The sequence below is a fragment of the Chaetodon auriga genome, chromosome 18 (assembly GCF_051107435.1).
Source record: "Chaetodon auriga isolate fChaAug3 chromosome 18, fChaAug3.hap1, whole genome shotgun sequence".
NCBI lineage: Eukaryota > Metazoa > Chordata > Actinopteri > Chaetodontiformes > Chaetodontidae > Chaetodon > Chaetodon auriga.
This window is the reverse complement of record NC_135091.1, coordinates 18,691,787-18,710,339: the sequence shown is the minus strand read 5'-3', so window position 1 is coordinate 18,710,339 and position 18,553 is coordinate 18,691,787. Positions and strand designations below refer to the sequence as shown.

Sequence of the window (18,553 nt, the reverse complement as noted above, 5' to 3'; positions counted from 1 at the left end):
CAGGGGGTCTGTATTGCCACCCTGCCTGGCCTGTATAAAGCACTCTGCAAGAAGCACACAGCACAATGTGGGTTTTCCCCATTCATGAAGGCAACACTGACTCATCCCTGCGAGTGCTCTCGGTCCTTCAGCCACCTGCAGGAACATTTTACAACTCTCATGTTGCCTGTTGCCTCCACTGTTCCTAAAATAACCAGGCAGCAGCTCCCTCCCTCCCCTCTGCACCCCGCCACATGGTTACAGTTAAGTACATAAATCAGGCGCCACCGCTGGTGTGAGCGCTGTAGAGGCAGACAGGAGGCACACATGCACTTCACGCCGCCGCGGCTCGTCGCTGCTACTGCAGCCGGTGCAGCGAAGGAGACTCGCAGCCTTTTCCATCACACGGAGGCGGAATGGCTTGAGAGCGGACGACACGGACTTGTCTCGACCGGCTGATGCGCGATGATTCTCTGACTGTCTGCCTGTCTGTGTGTGTCCGTCCGTCTTGCCGCGGATTGCTGCAGTGCTGTTTTTCCAGGTGTTGTGAGTGTGTGTGTGTGTGTGTGTGTGAGTGTGTGTGTGTGTGTGTGTGTGTGTGTGTGTGTGTGTGCGTGTGCGTGCGTGTGTGAACGTGTGTGCATGGTGGTGGTGTAGCCTGGTGTAATTCTCTTACGAATTGGACTAAGCCGGGGAACGGAGTCTGATGTCACATGTGCTTCATCGGAGGAGACGGGGCATCTGCAAGCTGGATTTTGTGGAGGATGCTGCGGCAAGTGATACACAGAGGGCTCAAGGCTTCGTTCTACTGGCTGGGTTTATTCGTTAGCAGGCATCCCGTTTTCTTCCTCACTGTCCCCGCGGTGCTCACCATCATTTTCGGATCTACCGTGCTCAGCCGATTCAAGCCGGAGACGGACCTGGAGGTGCTGGTCGCCCCTACTCACAGCCTCGCCAAGATCGAGCGGAGTCTCGCCAACAGCCTGTTTCCCATCGACCAGTCGAAGCACAAGCTATACTCGGATTTGCACACCCCGGGCAGATATGGCAGGCTGATCCTGCTGGCCAAGTCCGGGGGGAACATCCTGGAGCTGGCCGACCAGGTCCTGCAGGTCCACAAGCAGGTGTTGGATTTGCGCGTCAATTACAAGGGATTCAATTACACGTTCGCGCACCTCTGCGTCTTGAGCCACAGGGACAAGCGCTGCCTCCTGGATGATATCATCACCATCTTCGAAGATATCAGACAGGCTGTGCTTTCCAACAGCACTTTCCATAAGGTGCCCGTGAGCTATCCAAACACCACATTAAAGGTGAGATTTTACACACTACAGCTCCTCTTATATGCATGCCAGACAGGTCTGTGCACGCTGTCCCCCCACCAAAAAAACCTCTTCATCAGAGTCGTGGTGACAGTGCAGCAGCAGTCAGCATGTGAATAGCTGTAGCAGGCTGGCCCTCGGAGCTTGCCATAATTTCTGAATGAACGCAATGGACTTGTATTCGCTCCGGCTGTGATGTGGGGCTGCAGATTGCAACATTTATCAGCCGGAGGGGGAACCCTCTCCATAACACAGACAGCCGGCTTTGCAGTTTTCTCTCCCTTGTTGGTGCAGGTGAATTGATTGGCTGTATGAAGCCTCTCTGCTCTTACACACACACACACACACGCGCGCGCGCGCACAGGGGTATCCTGTCTTTTTTTTTTTTTTTTTTTTTTTTTTTTGATGCAGTGTTTCCCCTTTGCCTTCTCCTGTCTGCACATGCAGCATGACATGGCTCCAACAGCTAATAAAGTCCCAGGAATCCTGCTGGCCCAGATCCTGCTCTCAGTTGCTCAGTGGGATCTGACTGCACACATGCAGCCATATCAATCACACACGCGCTTTTAGCAGCAGTAACAAACAACCAAACATGTCAAGATGGTTCATGGAGATACAGGTGCACATTTAGGAGCCTCAAGTGCAGATGTGCTCTGCAGATGGAGCCCGGTGCAAATTGTGTGATCAGGCTTTTATACTGACAAGCTGTTGCACACGTGCATGATTTGCAATAAATACTATTTGCCCAGATTTTTGTGTTACTACAATTTGCACCAATTGTCATCATTATTAAGTGCCCTGTGAGGTTGCAGGTGAAGTTGCTGCATGATGGGAGCTTTTTGTGAAGGGGGTAAGGCATTTTTATCATTCTCTATTGCACGGCCTTGAGTCGGGTTCACAGTACTGTACAGGTCCGATAGGGACACGAGCACACGTAAAGTCAATGTAACAACCAGCTTATACAGCACTGGGTAATTAGATTATGAAATACACACTGCTTTTTCCCTGTCTGCCACACACATACGGCGGGCTCACACTGACACAAGTGGATATCAGAAGCCTGCTCTCAGCATGGCGGGCTGTAACTTCCATTGAGAGCTGCCACAGCAGTGTGAGCAATCCCCGCAGCATCAGTGTCTGAGTGGAGTAGTGAGGCCATTCATCGTCCTGTTGCACACTGTTTGGGTCCTGATATTCAGGTGAAGGGACACAGAGTGTGTTCTTGTTTTGGATGACAGGTTGGAGTCCAATATGGGTTGTGAATTTTAACTGTTTTTTTTGCATATTCCCGCTTCTTCCATTTTATATCACTGTTGCGCTATATTTATTGCCTCTGCATATCATTGCTGTCCAGTCGCATGTCTCACATTGTCACATGGCTGTCTGATTGGTAAAGGGTTAGTTCACCTCAAAATACAATCGGAAGCCTGAGCTTCTGATGCTGCAATCCAGTTCCACTGGAGTTTAGTCTGTGGTGCTGAGTCTTTGAGGTTACATAAGAAGTAGTTCCAGCGAGGACTGCTCACAGTGAGTCTGTCATTTATCCTGTGGAATGGGACATCGTTATTGGAAAGACAAGTTACTTCAGAGTTTTTTAGCTTCCACGGTTTGAATCATTTTTCAAGCAAAAAATGCCAAACACTTTGATGGCTTAGATTCTCATTAATGTAGAATTTGCTGCTCTTCATTGAAGACCCTGTGCCTTAGGAAATCATGATGACCATTTCTCTGTTTTCTTATGTTCAAATGATTAATGGGGAAAATAATTGGCTCATTGACTAGTTGCATTTAACTGCTGATTTTTTATTTTTTGGACAGATGATTTTGATTATTAATTAGGACTGGGTGATGGTCTTTGTTTTCATATTGTCCAATCATGTTTATTCTAGATGGCCAGGAGGTGATTGCAAGGGGCTGGTGAGAGTAGGAGGGGTTGGTGGGAATTACACCACAGCATACTAGTGAAATGCCGGCATGGACAACTTAGTCTCAGTGTCAAAGGAAAACTTAACGTGTTGTATTTGGGGATATTATGGGTTTTACGCAGATGGCAGATGCTAATTGCTTCCTTTTAAAAGTCTGTGCGACAGTATCACAGCATCATGTTCAATTTAACATTATTATCTTATCTCTCATGTCACAAACTAAATCATATCCCTAATGTTAACTACTCTTATTGGTGAGCAGGCATATGGAGAGCAGAGATGCGGGGTGCAGGATCCATGGAAAAGCGACGGCAAACTGGTTAATTAAGGATTTCAAATTCACACATCACTCGCGCTGATTAACGGGGATCAGCAGGCGGACATGATGCTCCAACAGAAACCTCTCTAAATTCACAGTTGGGTACAGATTCTGGAGATTATTTTTATATCATCTCAGTTCTGATAGTAAGTTAGTTAAAAATGTCTTAATATCAGTATGAGTAGGAAAAAAAACATTCATTCCTTCCATTGTGGATATACGATCTGATTGCGAATCAGCACAAACTGACCGTTAACATTCGAAAATAATGAAAACATCCATCACAGTCTCTGAAAGCCCAAGGGGCCATCTTCAAATTGCATTTTTCCCCCCAAAAACTGACCTTCCAGTTGAAATGTGCAAACCGAGTACCAATTTTTTGGGGGGAATAATTGTTCTCTAATAATTGGATAGCTGTAATAATCATTTGGCCTATAAGTGGGCTTTTTTATGGTACTTTGCGTGAACTCATATTTTAAAATCTTGATGTATGCACATCCTGACATGTGCCTGTCATACTGTCTACAGTATACAGTACGGATACACTCAGGCGTACTCACATTATCATTAACTCCTCTCCAACATGAATTACACTTCTCCTTGAAGGTTGATGCGACCTCCTTCCTCTCCAGCTCTCCTCGCTCTCTATCGGGCTCTTTGCACCCTCCATGTTCCTGAATCCCTCTTCTCTCCGTCTGCCTGTTTGATGAGCTGTCTGGGCTAATTCATTTGCCTGGCTTCTTATGCTTCATCCTCCTCTTTGATGTCACAACCAGGGTTTATTTCTGTGCTTGTTATACAGACGTAGTCTTCGTCAAAAGTCCTACTTTTTGCTGAGTTGAACTTTAGCTCTGTTCCCAGGAGAAAATGCTTAAAATATGTCTCCTTTGTTTTGCTCTGTCTGCTGTATTTTCAGTTGTGTAATCTTTTAAAACTGTCAGTTTAACAAAATATAAATACATCAAGGAGTATGATGGGGAAAAAAGACAAGGAGAATGGGGCTTCTTGAACAACTGGACAATGCCAACATATTAAAGAAAACTATGTCTAATATAGAAATTAATATCGAGTTGAACCTGATCAAGAAGTACAAATAAGCAGCATTCTAAAGAAATGTGAGATATGACAACTCTGAGAGATACCTGCCAGCTCTCATATTGTGGTTTCATCCTGCATTCATTCCACCAGCAACCACATCACCGCGCTAATGTCCGACGGTTAATTAGAGCTTGTTGATTGCTGGTTGAAGTGCCAAAATTGTTACAGCAACAGATTGGACATATGGCAGTGCTGCTATGTGATTATCTGCTGATAGCCAATAGGGCCCAAATATTTGAGATTTCCCTTCTTGACAGTCAGGGCACAGCTTGTCTCAGGTCATGCAAATATGGACTTCTGTTTTCCAGTCATCAAAATGTTATAGACTAACATGTTGCAGTTGAATACGGAAGCTCAGAGTGACCATGGATGAGCATATCTTTTTCACACGCCTGTTACTGAATCTTGACTGAACTATCCCATTGTCTTTGAGGACAGATTTGAGTTTACATTTCCTGACAGGTGACGTGTCTAATTTCCAATGTGCAATATTGGTATTTCCTCTGTGCCATGGTGTAAACCTGAAAACACTATATATTGTTACCACTCCCATATTTTTAAGTTTCGCCATACTAGGTTGCTAGTGTCTGTATTTCCCCTTGTTTAAATTGTTCATATTTTTCAAAATTCCTTGTTTATATTGTTTATATTACTTGTTTGCTATTTACTGTCTTTTTTCCTGATGCCCTCTATTTTTTGCTATCCACTTTGCTGCTGTAATACTGGAAATTTCCCCACTGTGGGATTAATAAAGGAATATCTTATCTTGTGACCAACGTCACACACTCCTGAGGTCTTTTCCTAATCCTAACCAAGTAGTTTTGCTGCCTAAACTTAACCGTTTTGAGGGTGTATCATGTGGCAGGAATGTCTTCTAGCTACTGTGTGCCTGCAGATAGACCTTCTTGCCAAGGATGGCAGTGTTGGGTATAGCTGGTTGGTTGGACCACTTTGGTTCAAACTGGAATATTTCAACAGCTGTTGATGGCTTACCATAAAATTTGGTACAGTTTTTCTCAGAACTGATTTTAATCGCTTTAGTGGTTGCTGGCTTTTCTTCTAGCACCACCATCAGTTTCAGTGTTCACTTTCTTCAGTGCTTTCATTTATGATCAAATACTTGCACAAATTATTCATGCTCCAGTCAGCCTCAGTTGTATTCTGCATTTAGGGCTAGCATGAGCATGTTAGCACTGTCAAAGCACTGCTGTGTACCTAAATATAGAGTCATAGAGTTGCTAGCATGGCTGTCCACTCTTGTTTTGTCTTAATGAATTGTGATCAAGATACAGTGTGCAATCTGAAAAACAAACTTGTCAATTGGCTCTGGTGGAATAACTGTGTAATACAGACTCTGTTTTAAGATTACCTCACATATATCTTTGGCATTTCTATGTGAGGGCCTCAACTAATGATTATTTTCATTCGCAATTACTCTGTCATTTGTTTTTTCATATAATTGATTAATAATTTAAATGAGAAAATTGCTGAGTACTGAAAATTCTATGATCCTTGGTGAAGCAGGTGAACTAAATATCTTTTCTGCTGAATTTTCTGCTGATCAATTGATGCGTTGTGGATGGAATAGCTGTTGAAGCTGTGTGCTGGTCTGCAATTTCTTACTTGTATTACTTATCAGTCCACATATAAGCCAATACGAATGGGTGGCTGTTAATTAATATTGGCCAGTCGGGCTCTAGTGAGTTATGACTTCTGCGCAGAGGAAAAAGACATCCGTATATTGATGTTTTGATTGGCTCAGTTTTTTGTCCAATGTCCAATGTCAGGGAGCACAAAACCAGGCTTATTTCAACCACACAAGAAAGAGAATACAAGATATATACATTTCAGGCTGAGAACGTTTGATGTTTTCAGATAATATTATTTATTATCTCAAGATAATGGGATTTAATATAAATGAGGGCCACAAAATTCTATTTTGTGGTCACATGGTTGTAATCAAGATTAGGATTTTTCTTGATCAAATTTTATGGTGCTTATTGTTTCAGCCCATTGTCTTGAGTTGCCAGTTTGATATCTCAAGATAATGAGATAATTAAGTTGTCATCTTGTGATAAAAAGAGACCTTATAAAAGAGCAAGTTTGCCGCTCTGGGCTTCCATAGAAAGAAGCTCGGACAGATTAAATGTATTTATAGCAGGAGGCAAAGGTGTGCTATGTCTGCATTACATTATTCTAACACTAATAATATTGTGTTTGACAAGATCAGGCTTCTTGTTACATTCATGAGAGGATGGAGAAATTGAGTGCTGGATTGAATTAAGTTATTGGGCAGTTTAGGTTGTGTGCTGCATGGCAATGTCAAGCTAAGGTCAACCTTTGTTTTACACCCCCCATTCTCTTTAATAAATCATAAAATTGGAGGTGAGAGCCGCAGTGGCGTGAAAGGAGGAAAACAGCTGATATGCAGAAGGTCTGTGACAGTTTAAATGCTGCAGGAGAGGGGCTGTGATTGGAGGATGGGAGAGCAGATGAGCCACAGGAATTGGCTGATGGGGTTAGCTGTATGTGTGTCAATAACTGGCCTGCCATAGGGTGCCTTCGGGTACATGGCAATAAAAAAACAGTCAATACAATCCTCAGATGTCTTCTGAAGCCGCATCAAAGCCATTAATCAAGAATTTCAGCATAAATTAAATTTTTTTATGTTGACACTTGCATGGAGTCATGTAAAATGTACACAGTATGTGTTTTATATGTTTGGGCTGTGTCCTGCTTCAATTCTATTCTCCATAATGAAGTTACATCTAACTTCTATTTCATCTTACAGAAAGAAGCCTTCTACATGGTTTGCAGCGGAGATGGCTTTGCAAAATGAGTGTTACTGGAAGAGAGAATACACCTAAGCTGAGCTGTCTTCACTTTCAGTGGTCTCCACAGAGAAAATGCAAGCAGCTCATGCTGACCAGTCTCACTTCTTGCGGTCCCCCTGTGGTATCTCCCCTGACATGTAGTTACATTTTTGAGTAGGCGCATGTCAGCTTAGTCTATGATATAGCTACTGTGGTACGTGCATATGCTTTGAAGCTATGCTTTAATCCCTTAAAGGACAAAGGATTCACATTTTTTTCTGTTCTGTCTTCCAACACTACTGACAAGGTTGAAAAACTGAGAAGGTTTTTGGCCGCTGTAGTTGTTCCTCCTGTTCACACTGGCCCCAAAGAAATCCCTTCTCAAGTGATTTAGATGTAAGTGATGCGGACAAAGTCCACAATGCCCATTTTGTTAAGTTCAGCAGAAATTAATATGGTGCTTCAGCAATCTGAGTTACACAAATCAAGTGGGTGTCTTTCAAAGTTTTAGTACCAAATTCTCGCTTTGTGTTACAGCTCTCTGCCTGTGGAAGCACAAAGGCAGACTTGATATAATATAATTATAATTAAATATAATGAGAGAAGATACCGACTTAATTCGTCTAACTCGGACTGCTGAAGCCTCATAACAGTTTCATCCACTTTTTGAAAGTAAGTTTTGTACAGAATGAGGCACTGTAAACAAATACACCAGCTGCTCTAATGTTGCATGTTGTAGCCCTGCAGTATTAGGTGGTACCAAATCAGCCAGGACAGAAATAATAAGGATTACATCTTGAAGACTCCATGTGCTCACTTTTTAGCACTGTAACACATTTTTGCATAGACCTTTAGAGCCACAGAAACATTATACTTTGACATGTGAAATTGGTGAAGTGCTCCTTTAACCAAGGATATCTATAAACACTAATAACATATTAACATTCTTAATTGAGTTTCTCTGTTTAAATGTGTTCATGAAACCTGGAAGCTTCTTCCTCCACCTCTTCCATCAGTCACCTCCATCTCTTCTCACAAAGCTCCAGAGTTGTCCCTTCTTTCCTTTGCACATATCACTCAACTTCACACAGATATCACACATCCACACATTTTACTTGTGTGTGGTTCCCCACTCGGCACCTACTCTCATTCTCTCTCTCTCTCTCTCTCTCACACACACACACACACACACACGCTCACAGACACATACACAGACTGAGAAGTATATTTTCTCTTTGCTAAAGAGTGTCTAAAGGGAGAAGAGAACACAAAGCATTTTCAAAAGCTCAACCAAACAGACATTTTAATAGAAATTGTCCTGATTATGTCTCAGTATTCACTACGTGGGACCTTGACAGGCGTGCATGTGTTTCAGTGCTGCACACAGTCTAAGCGTGTATTGGCTCAGTGTGCGATGCAGACGTTTACAGATAAGTTGTGACTACTCAGAATCATTTGAAATGCTTTAATGAGTTTGGAAAGTCAGTGGAATAGATTGATTTGAGCTTTGTGCTATTACACAAGTGAAATTAGAGCTGAAGCTGAGTTCACTCAGCAATTACTGAGTGATTACATTGCATAAACACACATGTACACTGTCATGAAAAGACAAATGTGAAGCACAGAGTGGGAGTGTTTTGAGAGTAATAATGTAGCACAAAAATAATTTGCAGATCTTGCCTAATAAACTGATATATTAGAATTAGCCAGTTATAAAATGCCCGACTCTAGTAGGAGGACTGGCTGTTGACCTATGAATGTTATCAAATATGTGATTTCAAGCGGCAGTGTCCACCACCACTAATTTATCCTGTTGTCCATAATTTCATTGCAAAAGAACTCATGTCTTTTTTTCCTCACAGCAGTAAATTGTTTACAGAAATTGAACCAAACTCTCACAGGGAACCTTTTATCTAGAAGCGTGAGATTTATATCAAGCTGCCTGCTGTGAACAGCATATTGTGGCTGTTTGATTGTGCTGGATTATTGTGTTCATAACAAGATAAATCGTATCTACAATAAGCTGCAAATTAAAGTTGACATTGTTCTGGTCGCAGCAACAAATCTGTGTCATGCAGGAGTTAAAATTCATATCATAACGTGTGGGTGCATGTCTTGCTTTCGTGATTAAATGGGCCACGGGGAATATTTATTATGTGAGTGTTTTAAGATATTATTCAATCAGACCTGAAGTAACTCTGAATAAGCATATAGCTTTAATATATGTGCATGATTGCATTAATTATAATAATCAGATAATGCACTTTATATTTAAACGAGTCATTCCCCAAGTGGCTGCCATTATCATTGAAAGCTAACACTAGTGTGGAAATGCATTGAGCTAAAGAGCTAATACTGTACTGGTCACTGTTGCTTGTGTGACATAGTGTAGATGTGATTCGCACAGAGTTAGAGGGAATGTGTTTTGTTTTTCCTGCGAGGAGTTTCAGATAGCTAACAGTAAGCTACAGTTACATATAATAGGATTTGTTGTTTCGCCATTGGCTGTGGTTCATAGCAACTGATGTAGGCCTGCTCTCGTTAATACATTAGCAAAACTAGATAGTGTCTTGTCGTCTCTTACTGAGGGATGCTACACTATCAATAGCCAATAGGCCTATAGTAGTTATGACTAACATTACAGGCTAAAAATATGATCTCAAAGTTGCCAAAAAAAAAGCTGCCTTGACACCTTTGAAACAGTAGAAACATTCCATAAGTGTCATCAGCCTAGCATGCTGACTAGCAAAAGGTTGGCTTGCAGCACCAGCCATGAAAAAGTGTAGCTTGAGTTTATACTGAACCGTGTGAAACAGACACAGGGTGAACTTCTGTGAATTCCAGACCGAAGATTGTCAGAAAGAAATACTTCCAAGTTTTGAAACAGTCTTTGAGTGACTAGTCGTAGCTACATTTACAAAATAAGTTCTTAGACATTTTTATTGTTCCAGTGTGTGCCAGACCTTACGTAAGACGTTCTTTGGCCACCATTTTCTTTTTCACTTCTGCTATCAGACTACATAAAATACAAACATAAAATATTGTAACTTGTGGCGTAATGTACACCTGCAGTGATACTTTGGCAACGTTCTCAGCTTAAATATGAGAAAGGTTGTGCCAGCAATAACCTCACATTGCTCTAGTTATGTATTTCTTCCTGACAGACTGACAGACCCATTTTTATTGTCCCAGCTGTCTTACTGAAGTCTTCACTGCTCTGCACAATTCTTCTTGCACAATTACATTATCTCGAAGCTCTTGTCACTGCAGTCTTGCGTGTGCTATATAATTAAATTAATTCAGTCATTACAATGGAGAAGCACATCAACCTTCACAGCCATGTCTGTCAACAGCTGTAAGGTGAGTTCAAGTTAAATGGTGTATCAACACTGAGGTAAATAGGACAGAAAGCTGCTGCTGCGCTGCGCTCTGTGGGCTAGAAGGAAGTTTGTTATCTGCTGTCAAGGGCAACATAACTGGTTTTGGGTGGGGTGCAACCAGAAGCATTGAAAACAGATTGATTGGTGTATTTTTATGAAAAATCGTACCCCTCATCAGAGCTAACGTCAGATATCTCTAAATCCCCTGCAGGATGGCCGCGTGTCCTTCATCGGACATCAGCTGGGCGGCGTATCCTTCTCGCCCAACAGCCGTGACCAACAGGTCAAGTTTGCCCGGGCTGTCCAGATCACCTACTACCTCCGCAACCGCGGACCCGTGGTGCAGGATACCATCGCCGAGCGCTGGGAGAACGAGTTCTGCGCACTGGTCAGTCGTCTTTCCACGGCCGAGGCACCCCACGCGTCCGACCAGCTTCACATCCAGTCACTCACTTCCTTCAGCCTGTGGCGGGACTTCCACCAGACGGGCGTGCTGGCCAAGGGAGAGGTGTTGGTCAGCTTGGTGCTGGTGCTCCTGGCCGCCACCATCTCCAGCTCCATGCGGGACTGCCTGAGGGGGAAGCCGTTCCTGGGCCTCCTGGGGGTGCTGACCATCTGCATCGCCAACGTGACTGCCGCAGGGATCTTCTTTATATCAGACGGGAAGTTCAACTCTACGCTGCTGGGGATCCCATTCTTTGCCATGGGTGAGTGGGACTGAGTGTTTTGCACATGTGTGGTTGTGTGTGCAGTGTGTAGTGGTTCGTTAAGGGGCTTATCAGGGGTTGACACTGACATCGGGGAAGGGATTAGCAGAATAGTGATGGGCTTTTCCTTAGAGGGGATGCCGGCAGTTCATTGTGGTTGTTGCAAAATATGGAGAGTGGCATGTGTGTGTCCATGCGTGTATGTTTGTATGGACCTCGCAGCTGTGTTTGTGCAGCATATTCTTTTGTCATGTGGGTTTGCAGGGGTTTTTTGTTCCGTGATTTTTGCAATGAGGACACATTTAATTGTTTTGCAAGATATTTTATTTCACTGAGCTTCAAGTGATCTTATCCTCAGTGCCCTGGATTTGATAACTACTGTGTGGAGAAAAAAACAGCTTGAATTCAAATAGATTTATTTCATGTTTCCAATTTACATTAATATCATATTTCAGCGGTTTCACACTATTATGAGTTGACACATTGTTATTGTTGTGCAGAAACTGGTGGTTTTGGAAAGACATAATTTTTGGAATGAGTGCTGTGAATATGGCGGGTTTGACCAGATTAGGATAAGAATGTGACTCAGGGTTTTGTGCATAAGCTTGAAATGATAAAACCTCTGAAATCATCACAATTCCCGACCATAGAATAACCATGGTGTTTAAGGAAAAGGCAGTAGGGATTTGAGGGGTGAGCATGACTTCTGATGGCATTATAGGTTGGATATTTTATAAAATACAAACTAAAAATGTGTTTTCCTTAATAAGAGTAATGAATTTTGATGTAAAAAGAATGTTCTGTTTATTATTGAGTGGAAACCAAAAACAACACCGTTGTGACTTAAACTTTTTAAAGATTGTTTTTGTCTATATTAGACAGTGAATCGTAGAAACAGGAAACTTGGAGAGAAAGGAAGAGGTATGACATACTGTAGTCTTCAGTGGTGTCTGGGGCTATTATGGTTGTATGGTAACCACTGAAACAAGAATACTAAGGCTTCCATCATCCCATAACAAAGTCAATACAAAGGCATGAGTGGATGCAAACAGTGGTGAATGTACTGTAGGAGGCACAAATGGAGAATAACAACAGCACTTTTCCCTCTCAGACTGTTTAGATATAAATTTGTAATCAAATTATACATTGCATTTCAAAGCTGATTCAATCCAGCTGCAATCAGAATTGAATAGTTTTTTGTTTTTTTTTTGATGTTGTAGTCAGTTAATTTCCTATTTTAAATACTGAATCACAATACAGTGATTCCCTGAATAACTTTCTAACTAGCCACTAAGGAGGATCCATTTTTCACTAAAATGTTGCTGACCGCTAACCCTAACCGCAGCTCCAGGGTCTTCTTCCTGAATTTGGTATGTTCAGTGACACTGCATGAACCCATGTCCTTGTAATCAAATGGGTCATGGCTTCAGTGAATGGGAGAAGTTGGAAGTAGCATTAGCTTCTAATGCATGCATTGTCTTCTGAAAAGAGTAGAGAGGTTTGAGGTGAAAGATTTTATGCATGTTTTGAAGTCTGCATATGTATTTTAAAGGTGTCAGGCAGCATTGTAAACAGTGGGCCCAACATTTTTCTGTCTTTCGTTCCGTATGATAATGTTGTGGATGGATTGAAGCAGGTATTACACTGGGGAGCACAGGGTGGAAAGGAGTGCACAGACAGAGAGGGTTCGGAAAGATCAGTTTTTCTCAGCTGTGTCAATGTATTTTTTCCAGACGTTAATACAAAATGTGGGTTGGATCTGTGGCCAGCTGTAGCTCATGTCTGTACAGTTAATACATTGACTGTATGGAAAATAAACATGGACTGCAAAAACACTCATGTGAAGAAGTTTGCCAAATAAATATTGTGCGCCTTTAAGAGCAAAAACACAATGAAAAGAGATGCATTGTCAAATAAAATGCATATCTATATCAACAGGCCAGCGTTATTTGTAATTATTTGTTCCAATCAACAACTCAAACCACAGTAAGTGCATTGTCATGTTTTAAAATGAATATTCAGCATAAGAATCACTCTCTGCCTTATTCCCACCTCCTCTTTCCCCTTCTCTTTGCTTTTCCAGATACACTCTGTCCATTTACACTACAGTTTTGCATTTCCCTCCCTGTGCGCTCCTAAGGTCACTGTATCCCTGGGGCTTTGGTACACCTCTGCTGCTGGCTGGCTGGCATAATTCAAGTTTAAGTAAGACTCAGGAACAGGAGGCTGGATCCGTTCCTTGTGACCTAGAGGCAGGAGAGGAGAGGAGAGGAGAGGAGAGTGGGAGGTGTGATGGGGGGTGGGTTGGTGAGGTGGTGAGAGAGGCTAAAACGGAAAGTCAAGGAGAAAGGAGCAAGGAGTAAAAATGCGTGTGATGTATAGGGAAGGAGGGCGTCGAGGAAGAGGGAGCAGATGGAGGGAAGATGTAGAGGAGAGGGGAAGACAGAAAGAAAACCACATAAAGAGGGAGGAGGTGGAGAAGGGCGAAAGAGATGGAGATGACTTGATTAAGTCTGTAATTTCATGTGGCAGGACCTCAGAGGCAGCAGATGTCCACCCTTCTCTTGGGAGGTCCTGACTGAGACACACCCCTATCACTATATCAATGCCACCTCAGGGCAGACTGAGAGCTGGAATGGATGCTGATACACTATCTGTAATGGCAGTGTGGCGCCCCCTGTTGAGTCGTCATCACTATTTAAACTTACAGGTTGAAGATAGCAGAAATTCCAATTTAAAAAAAGTGGCAATCACATAGCATTATGTCATATGAGGGAGCCAGTGTCCCCTCAGTGGGTGGGAGCCTTTAGTAGATTGATCAGCTTCTCGTCGGACACATACCTGATTGATCCTTTTTTACTCTATATGATCTCTTTTCCGTATTCTCTGTTGTTGTAGTGTTATTGATTGAGCCCAAATATAAGATTTTTAGAACGTGTATTATAATGTTAAGATTTTTTCTGGAAATTACATTGAAAAAGTGGGGTTGCACTAAATTCCAGGACTACAAAATTTTACACAACTTCAGATATTCTTCCTGAATAGAAAAAGCGTCTCCTGTAGAGAGTGTTATGGTCGTTTGTTGCTAAGCTAGCAAGAGTTTTTAAGTTTATTTATATTGATTTAGTTGGCCATAAAAATGCCTTGTCGAAAGCATCTCCCGATGATGCTAACCAATAGTATTATTTCATGTTTTACTGATGTATCTCTTCTGGTATTGTCTGCTATGTGATGGCAAACTTTGAAGCGTTCGTGAGTTAGATATCAACTTATTCTGGTCACTCACCAGCCAGTTGTCCACTGGTTCTCTTTTTTCGCCGCTAACACTTTTTCTTTTGGACACCCTTTTTAAACACAAAGCAGTGGCTCATCTATTTTTGTGCTAAGCTACTGGTATCTATTGGCCACATGCTAACAAACACCTCTGCTGTAGTAGAATGAATCATACACCTCTGGGCCTCATTCTGCACAGTCCTGGTGATATACACCATAGACCTAATTATCTTATCTGAATACAGTCCCATGGCTTCTGAGTTGATTCTTGTTCCCTTCATCTTCTCGGTCGAGGATATAATAACTCTTTGGGTTATCGTGTGCTATTTAAAGCTCTGATGTGTAGAATTATGTCATCATAGAATCTGGTGTAGGTGTTTCTTTGCAGAAAAATCTGAGCTTAGCATTGTGCATTGTTAATTGCCACTGGGTCTTTTCTTGATACTACCACCAGAAGGTGCCAGTGTCTTTTTTAAAGCCCTTAAATGTACCAGGGGCTGTCATCGATAACATCCAACTGAAATCACAACAGTCAAAATAGTCATTTTGAGGGATATGTCAAATATGCTCCTTTTCTCTTAGCCTCTTAAGGGGTGTGTCAGTTTTTGTGTTTGATTGACAGCAACTGTCAAGGAACGACAAGCCAAAAAACATGTGCTGATAACACAAGTCATGTGCAGACAGTGTGTTGTCAGTAGTGGCACTGAGTGAAGACCACAGGAGCATCTAAACTGTCCAAAGGAACATCTGAGGAAGTTTCGAGGCTGTTTTAGTTCTTTAAAGATGTCCTCCCTAACTCAACAGAATCATGATTCTCAATGAATACGAATAAAGATACAAATAATATTAATATTCTAATGTTATTTAGAATATACCAGTACTCTTTGATCATTGTTAGACTGGACCTGTAGCAAACCAGCTTCAAACTTGGGCCTAATGTTAAGTGGCATGTGTGCTCATCACTCATCACTGTAAGGTGTTGCAATAGCAGCATAATGCTACTCGTAAGCTTTCGTCAGAGCCAGAGTGAAGAGACTGCAAGACTTTCAGCACTTAACAGGTTTTGATACTATGTGTCACGAACAAATCTTTATTGGTAGACCAACCACAGCCCTACAAGCAACACAACAATGAAACTGTCAAAGAACAAAGTGATTTCTAGAACACTTTAACAAAGTTTGATAGCATCCAAGGATACGAGAGAGGACTTTGTCCCCTGTGAAGCTGAATGTGGCTCCTTGAATGTAAAGCTGTGTCATGGTTTCCCTTTATCTCTTTCATCAAAGCCTCCTTTAATGTCGTAGTAAAACTAATCCATTATGCTGTCTGAACAATCCAGCTAATGTCATCTCTGGCCTTTGAATCGTGTAGAGGAAGAAACCTGCACAGGGCAGGTACCACCACGTGCGGGTGTTTAATATGGAGTAGCTTCTCCTCCTGCCTGTCTCCCCTGTGTCTATCTGCTGTGTCATCTGCGAGCCGGCCAATTACTGCTGAGCTGAGCTTGTCACTTCCTTCTCTCTCTGGATATGTGACGGCTGTTGGATGTGTAAAAACAGGCAGGGAGAGGAGGAAAGGAAGGAAAGCAGAGCAGGACTCATGAAGCATACATGCTGTGACATTACAGTGGAAGTGATGGTTCTGTCAGGCCTAAATCAGCTCAGCATATTGATCCTCCCAAACAGTATTTTACTTACTTACCGCGACATGTGTCCCGCTGGGACATGGTGCTGCTCCATGGTGCCGAGCCGTCATCCGATCTTGTTTACCTCAGCCATATTTAAATGGTTTCAAATGGTGACCTTGCATGAACTGTGTGCAAGTGTATTTGTTTTGTTTGAGGTGGAAAGTCAAATAAGAAAGCCTCCCATCAAAATCAGACACAAATGTTCATATTTTCATACAAAAAATCCAATCTGTGGTCCCAGCAGTACTGAGCTCATGTAGGATGGAGGCACACTGGGAAGTGATATCACCACCAAAGACGGCAGTAACTTGAGCATGGAGATGATTCTCAGGTGTGTCCACAGCGATGCTTGTTTGCAATGAGATGGATGCTATGGGGCAGTTTTTGTAACATCATTAAGCTACTTTACTACGAAGACAGACAGAAAAAAAACTGTTGGAAGTATTTGCATACACTTGATTTGACATGACTCTGATTTGGGTGGCATGAACATAGATACATTTATATTTCAGAGAAGGATTTAATCATGAAGACCAAAGATGGAACAGAATTTTACTGGTGAAGACATGATCTGAGAAGCAAGCCACCAAATACTACGGGTATAAACTAAGTAAGCAGTTGTTCAAAATCTGCCTGGCGATCACAGAAAAGTTCAAAATTTTAGTTGCCACACAGTCATTCAACGGCTTGTCACCATAAGACTGTCAGGCAACTAACAGACACTCCAGAAAGTTACTGTGCCTAGCCAAGAAATAGTCCAGCACAAAACCCTTTATAAACCATAACATGTTGTTTCTACTACAGTTTTTGATATAACTTGTTAATTAGGTTGGACATGGTCACTGGGGAGAGAATTCCAAGGGAACTAAATAGAGGTTGACAAAATGGTACAAATGGTAATGGTATTGTCTGTGGATGGATATTTCTGACATTCTACTTACAAAAATCACGTTTAGGGCAATTAATTCATTACAACATGATAAAAACATATTCAGTCCCTAAAAAAACTACTGTTAATGTCAACTTGCCACAACCATTAGAGGAAAAGATGAAATTGATCAGTTGTAAAAACCTCAGAATCTGAATCAGGAGCCAGAAACGTATGGAGTGATCAGGAGACCTGGACACCACCACACACATCGCCTCTAACTGTTCCAACTACGTTTCTGTTTTTCTGTCCATGTGGGATCTCAGGAGGTCAGCTGAAGCAGTGAAATATATTCAAATAAATTCAATATCATCTTATACTCAACGGCTGCATTTGGCAACAAAATACTGCACCGCAGTAACCATAACCATAACTCTGTCAGCTTTGGTGACCACATGACCTTTCTTCTGATGCCTCCCTCAGGCTGAAATGAACAAACCCCATTCCCCCTGTGCTTGCATTCCCCTGACAAGTACCAGCGGTGGAGGGCCCACACATATTTTCACAGACGTGCATATTTAACTATTTGAACTGATATTTTAGGAGAAGAAATCACGTGCTAAAAATTTTTAATGAAGTCAACTTTCCTTGTAACAAAAATGAGGTACATTATATAAAGACTAGTCTTGCTTTTAATCTGATGCAAAAAGTTGTATTCATTTTTTCAAGCAGATCCATTAAGGATGTTTTCACCAGTGCAGTGTTGCTGCATGATTTACAGTCTGTTTGGAGTTTTCTTTCTGGACCTTGATGTTTTTACAGACCAATATTTTTCTATCCTTTGGGGCCAAGATAAACAGTGACATTCAACATTCGCAGCCAGTCACGCACAGTCTCTGCTGACGGTGAAAAGCCTCCTGGGAATTCCTGCCTGTTTCAATAAGTGGGGCTGGATGACTGATGATCGATCTATGGATGTTACTGCCGTGAGTGGCTCTGAGATGGAGGTGCTGTGACAGCTTCAGGGTCGTTATGAAGGTGCCGCAGAGAGGAATCATAAACCAGGTCTATGCATCGATTAATATAGCTCCATGATGATACGGTCTCAGATGGAAGAATACACTATTTCAGGAAGAGCGAGCCATTTGGAGTCTACACAATATACTCCTCCCAATGTTTCCA

At 42.1% G+C, this 18,553-nt stretch overlaps 1 protein-coding gene across 1 annotated transcript in view; it reads left to right on the top strand.

Moving 5' to 3' along the window:
* The first annotated feature begins 276 nt into the window (after positions 1-276).
* Positions 277-18,553, top strand: part of ptchd4 (patched domain containing 4) — a 37,464-nt gene continuing 19,187 nt past the window's right edge. Inside the window, exons 1-2 of the mRNA XM_076756067.1 lie at positions 277-1,292; positions 11,048-11,543. Coding sequence (XP_076612182.1) covers positions 693-1,292; positions 11,048-11,543 — 1,096 coding nt within the window. The 5' untranslated portion in view covers positions 277-692. The remainder of the gene's footprint in view (positions 1,293-11,047; positions 11,544-18,553) is intronic.